Source organism: Tupaia chinensis, unplaced genomic scaffold, assembly GCF_000334495.1.
Source record: "Tupaia chinensis unplaced genomic scaffold, TupChi_1.0 Scaffold000085_1, whole genome shotgun sequence".
Classification (NCBI taxonomy): domain Eukaryota; kingdom Metazoa; phylum Chordata; class Mammalia; order Scandentia; family Tupaiidae; genus Tupaia; species Tupaia belangeri.
Genome location: NW_006159547.1, coordinates 7,704,559 through 7,711,338, shown reverse-complemented (window position 1 = coordinate 7,711,338; position 6,780 = coordinate 7,704,559). Strand labels below are relative to the sequence as shown.

The window sequence follows — 6,780 nt, the reverse complement described above, 5'->3', positions numbered from 1 at the left end:
ATATATATATATATATAGCTTAATCATATATATATATATTATATATATATTATATTATATATATATAACTTATCCATGATAAAACCAGTTTAGTTAATTAAGTCTTTATTTCATTGCTATAGAAACAATAACTATTAAGTACGTTAGGGATAATTTCTTAGTTCATTTGCTATAATGCTCCACCATGATAAAACCAGTTTAGTTAATTAAGTCTTTATTTCATTGCTATAGAAACAATAACTATTAAGTACGTTAGGGATAATTTCTTAGTTCATTTGCTATAATGCTCCATTTGGCAAAGCAAGGTCTTAAGCTAAGTCAGTGACTTTCACTATCACAAACATCTAGATTATGCCTCGACTTTCTAAGACTTGTCAAATATTGGGAAATGCATGTGCTTGTCTTTGTTCACAGGAAGAACTAAAGGAGAAAGTTCAAACAGCTTTAAGTATATTCCCTACTGATGATGGATCTGTTATTTCATTTTACAAGACAGCATGCTGTCTCTGTTATCATCATCATTATTGTAGCAATAAACTGAATTTGCTGTAAATCTGTACATAAATAATGTGCCTTGGGAAATATTTTCTGCACTTTGATTACAGCATACTTTATTACCATGTTTATTAAAATCCAGTATGATGATATTTTCCAATTGGAATTTTTCCAGCTGTTTCTTCTTTAAGCAGATTTCAGAAACAAGGGTGTTTATCAAAAGATTTTTCTTCATCATTTTTAGAACAATATCTTATCAAAAGCTAAAAAAATAGTTCTGATGGCATATACTATTCTGTTAAAAAAAAAAGATCATTAACTCAATATGATTTCAACATTTGTTGAGTCCCTAAATTGAAAAATAGAATGTTGAAAATAATAAGCAAAGTAAATAAATTTCTCCAAATTTCTTTAATGTGAAAAGTCTAGGACCCCAAAAGTTTATACATTTTCAGTTAACAAGAAAATTAGAAAAACATAATAATAAACAGTAAATATTGAGATAGTTAATAAAAAGAAAAAAGTAAATAAGATGGCCAGGATGTTGGTTGTCAATCTGTTTCATTGTACTATCACATTGAAAATTATAAAGAAGAAAAGGAGAAAATGCTCTTGACCTTAGAGAATGAATCCAAGACTGGAATTTCTGATGTAAGTTTCTGAAGAGGCCTTTAGAATCATGGCAATTCATCAATTTTCTTTCTTTAAATTTATTTCCTTGAGCGTTTTTGCTTTATTGACAATTAGGCACTAGGTAGTAATTTGCTGATAAGTTTAATATTTTTTGAGATTGGATATATTTTATATTTGTCCTCTTTTCAGAACTCATTTAGACACTTCAGCTGAATTGCGGTATTCAGTGGGATCCCTAGTGGACAGTCAATCTGATTACAGAACGACTAAAGTAATAAGAAGACCCCGGAGAGGACGCATGGGTGTTCGAAGAGATGAGCCAAAGGTTAATCTTTTTTATTTTGACTCTTTGATAGTTTTAATTCAATATTCTAATCCATTCTAGAATTTTAACACCAAAAGAATTGAAATTTTGATTCATCGCTAGCATTGAGTATAACATAGTTTTAACTATAACTAATGGAAAGCCCCTACTGTGAGCTAGACATTGACCTAAGCATTTCCCATGTATTTATGAACATACTCTTATGGAATGGGGACTATATTTATATTAGTTTTATGTTTATTATGATTGAAGTTCAGGAGGATTAAGTATTCAACTTCACACTGTTAGCAGAGTGATGGAGTCAAACGATTTGTGTGGTTTCTGAGACTCTGCTTTAGCCATGATGCTGTATTTTCAAACAGATAAATATTTGGCTTGCTAGGGCATGTAAGCTATGATATGCTTATTGTTAATTCAAATTAGTTAACTATTTTAAGGAAAATTATTACTTAAAAAACATTTTGAGGAAAATGAACATAGACTATTCAAAGAGTTTACAAAGAAATCACGATAAATTTTATTTAAATAGCAGAATTCTAAGTTATTCCTTTTTTTTTTTTTTTTGGAGAGGTTTTAGCTATAGGGCACTGTGCTCTCCAGAAAAACAGAGACAGAGAGACAGAAATCGAGAAATCACCCCCCAGGGGGGATGGCCACACCACAATCCCTTCTCCTCCATTCTCCTCTCAGGATCTTGGGCACATAACGCACACCTGCCCAGCTTGAGTTTAAGCCACCGGGTCTGGGACACAAACCACAGTCGACTATATGGGAGTCCAGTGACATAGCCATTATGCTAACTGTTGGTCCTGAGGATTCTAAGTTATTCTTGTTGTATAAGTGACATAGTCATAATTTATAGAGAAGCAATATGGTTCCTTGTGTCCTAAGTGTGGTGTGTTCTCCCTAACCACTTTTACGTATTCTGAATACCAATAACCTATTTGTCCTCATTTGTGCACAGGCCCTTGATATTATGGTTTTTAATGATACCAGAGTGCCATGTATAAATTAACCCAACATGATAGGCATTCAATGTCTGTTACTATGTGAATAAACAAAAAACTGAAGTTAACTAAACTAAGTTAACTCCATTATTTTATTATTATTTCATGACAGATTTGTGCTACTTGATAATAATTTAGTTTGAAACACTAATGCTAATTTAGATCCTCAATTTCTTGTGTGTGTTTATGTTTTGTTTTGTTTTTGTTTTTGTTTTTGCCACAGGGCATATGTACGTGCCTGCTAAAGAGAGACAGAGAGGGAAAGTAAAAAAATCACTCCCCAGGGGGGATGGCCATGCCACAATCCCGTCCCTTACATTCTTTTTTTGAGATTTTAAGCACACACACACATGCTCCCAATGTGATTTTCAAGCAGTGAGTCTGTGATTTGAACTGTGGTCAACCATATGGGATCTATCATCTTAACCACTATGCCACCTCCTGGCCACAGATTATCAGTTCTGAAATCAATACTCAGTTCCATATCATGTGGACTTCCATACAGCTCATTTTACATTATCACAGAAATGGAAACCAGTTTTTTAAAAAGCAGAAAACTCCAGGACTTGTCTCCTACCTGCAACTCCCTCATTGGGAGGGCTGTTCAAATTGGTTACTCAGAACTCTCATTCACATGGAAGATGTGTTATATCAAGTATAAAAACAGAGCTATATAAATTAGCATGCCTTCATCCTAAAAAAATAAGTCAATGAAGATTTCCTGTAACCAGAGATGAAATGAAATCACTTTGCAGTATTTTGTTAGTCTATGGAAATGAATGTTGGGGAGAGAATTCTTGTGTGTAACTTGTCATGTAATAATATTTGTGGTTTCAGCTCGTAATAAGAAAAATGCAGGTGAGATTAATTGAAATAGAAGTTGAAATGCTTGTGTACCTGTGAATAAAGACTATTATATTTGGAAATAAGGAAAAACACTGCAAATGCAGATGTATGGTCATTGTTACCTTGAAATGAGATTGAACTACAAATCAGATGGAAGTTTGTCATCAGTATTCCTACTAAAATCTTGTTATTTACACTTACATTTAATGCCTGCCATTATTTAAGATCTCAAGGAACAGTTTTGTTAAACCAATACAATGACATATTAATAACTGTGCTTTTGTTAGAGCAACTATAAAAGCATGCATGCTTCTTATTGTGTCTTTAGTGCTGCATTGAAATGATCAATAAGATAAAAATCCTACATTGTTCATTTACCATACAGGTGAAATCTCTTGGGGATCATGAGTGGAACAGAACTCAGCAAATTGGAGTGCTAAGCAGCCACCCTTTTGAAAGTGACACTGAAATGTCCGATATTGATGATGATGATAGAGAAACTATTTTTAGCTCGATGGATCTCCTCTCTCCAAGTGGGCATTCGGATGCCCAGACGTTAGCTATGATGCTCCAGGAGCAGTTGGATGCCATCAACAAAGAAATCAGGTGACTTCAGTGTCTACCAGTCATGTCAAAAGATTACAAACCTTGACACTAGCAAGATTTTCAGATCTGATCCTCACACCTGAAACATTGGTATACCCTGAGACTTCATGAGACTCTAAGACTCTCAGATCTCATCCCACACCTCTGGAGTCAGAAGGTGTATTTTCACAAGCTTTCCAGATATCTGTATATCTCCTGTTTAAAATTAGGGCAGCCCTTGTAAGGACATTCATGAAACATGAACAGACTAAGGGCATTAGGTGCAATAATGATAAAGATAACATTTTCTTCCAAGAATTCTAAGGCAATCTGTTTTTGTTTGCTTATTTTTTTATTATTATTTTTAATTTGCTAGAGAGTATGTGCACTCAGAAATGGGAGAGAGGAAGAGAAAGGGAGAGAGTACTCCCTTGTGGAATGGCCACGCTGCAATCTCTTCTCTACCATTTCTCCTTGTGGGATGTTGGGGATGCATACACACATGCCTGGTATGTTTTTCAAGCAGCTGGGTTCAGAATTCAAACCATGCAATCAAGCATATGGGATCTAGTCTCCTTAACCACTGTACCACTGGCTGGCCTTCTAAGATGCCTTTTTAAGTTAAAATTTACTATTTAAACAGAAAGCATTTGTAGTAATAATATATATTATTTTTAAGTTTATTTAATTTTACTTATTATTATTTTTAAAAACTTGCCATAGGGTACATGTACTCACCAGAGAGAGAGAAAAACAAAAAGGTTTAAGCAAGCCACCAGGTCCAGGACTCCAGTTGCAGTTGGCCATGTGGGAGTCCAGAGCCTTCACAACCACAATGCCTGCTGGTCACAATAATGTACATTTTTAAGATTCATTTGATATATAAAGACCAGCAGATGGCATAATGATTACACCGCTAGACTTCCATGTAGTTGTAGTCGACCATAGTATGGGCATGTGTGCCCAAAATCCCAAGAGGTGAATGGAAGAGAAAGGATTGCAGTACAGCCAACCTTCCCCATCCCAGGGGGGATGATTTCTCATTTTATGTTTCTGTCTCTCTCTCTCTGACTCTCCAGTGAGCACACAAGTCCTATAGCAAAATTCTCTCTTAAAAAAAAAAAAAAAAGTAAAGGATTCATTTTATAGTGTAATAAAGATACTTAATAGTATACAAATTAATGTGCCTTTAGCTTCTTTGAAAGTATTTGGATGATGGAGTAAAATTAACTTAATGCTATTTTTAGCAATTTTAAGCAATTACATCAAGAAGAGTGTATTTCTTAGAAATTGATTAATGTTAAGTGTCTCTTTTTTTCTTTTTTTTAAAGAGATTTTTGTCTTAGGGTGCATGCACTCACTGAGGAGAGACAGACAGGGAGAGGGAAAGGGGAAGTGAAAAATCATCCCCAGGGGGAATGGTCATTCCTCAGTTCCTTCTCTTCCATTCTCCCAAAATCAGAGTCACTCTTATTCATATGAATTAAATCTCACACATGCCTGGCATGATTTTTAAACCACCAGTTCCAGGACTTGAACAGCAGTCAGCCATGTGGGAGTCTAGTGATGCAACTGCTATGCCATCTGCTGGCCCGCCCCTAAGTGCCTCTTTTAATTGCCAGAAAGTGTGTGCACTTGACAGAGTGTCTAGAGAGAAAGAGAGAGAGAGAGAGAGAGAGAGAGAGAAGAGAGCATCTCAGGATTTTGGACATGAACCCACATGAACTGTTGTGTTTTTCAAGCCAGCAGGGCCAAGATTTGAACTGGAGTTAGCCATGGGACATCTTGCTCCCTTAAGCAGTAGGCTACAGAGTTGGCCCAGTGTCAAATACTTTTCAAATGTCAATATTTTTTTGTTTAATACTTATAATAAAGTATGTTTTAGTCTGCTTACACTGCCATAACAAAATACCAAAGACTGGATAGCTCAAACACAAAATTCACTTACTTATAATTTTGGGAGACTTTAAAGTTCAAAATCAATGTTCTAGCAGTTTCCTTTCTGGTGAAGGCTTGCTTCCTTCTAAAAGAGAGAGAACATCACTTTTGTTCATTTTATCTGTACCCTCGGAGCCTCATTTTACCGTAACTACTTCCCAACAGTCCCATCTCCAAATACAATTACACTGAGGGTTAGGACTTAAGCATGTAAATTGCAGGTATAGGAGGGACACAATTTAGTCCCATAGTAGAACGTATGCTATAAACAGGTCAGGGTGCTCTTCTCTGCCTAAAATACCGAAATTAAAAACAGAAAAAGTCAATGCCTTTCAATAATGGTATAAATTAAAGGTACTATTAATCTTCTTAATATACAAATTACATTTTTATAGATATATATTACCTGAAAAAATACAGGTTGTTAATCATAAGACTTGTTTTTTTATTTTTTTCAATTTATTTATTTGCATTCATTCACTGTACATCATTACAGCATACAAAATGAGATTTTCCATCCAGAGTACACCGTATATTGTCTCAATCAAGCACATCAACAAACATGTTATTGTCAGCAAATGATCTTCCATTTCTTGTTTTCTGTATGTTTTGCTTTTTCCCCCCATCCTTGATTCCCTATCTCTTATCCTCTGCCACCTCCCGCTCTCCTCCCACACTGTCTCTGGTATCTATGTTTGTTTATATACCGTTTTCCCCCCACATTTTATTGAATCACCAAAGACCCTAATCAATCCAAATATCCTCATAGCAAACACAGGTGACACACACATTTCCATGAGCACAAGTCTAACTTTACACATCCTATAAAGTAGCACCTAGCTGGGGCTACATATCCTACTGCAGTCATTGAATAGTTATATTTTTTTCCTGAAACTTTTTTTTAACTCAATTTGCATTCCTTCCCTAAGCATCAACACAGCACACAAAATG

General features: G+C 35.1%; 1 protein-coding gene across 24 annotated transcripts in view; it reads left to right on the top strand.

Annotated features, from left to right (window-relative positions):
* PPFIA2 (PPFI scaffold protein A2) overlaps positions 1-6,780 on the top strand; it is a 533,343-nt gene that overhangs the window by 435,193 nt on the left and 91,370 nt on the right. For all 24 annotated transcript variants that reach the window (XM_027769717.1, XM_006142879.3, XM_006142880.3 and 21 more), the window contains 2 exons: positions 1,318-1,453; positions 3,692-3,912. In XM_027769717.1, coding sequence (XP_027625518.1) covers positions 1,318-1,453; positions 3,692-3,912 — 357 coding nt within the window. The remainder of the gene's footprint in view (positions 1-1,317; positions 1,454-3,691; positions 3,913-6,780) is intronic.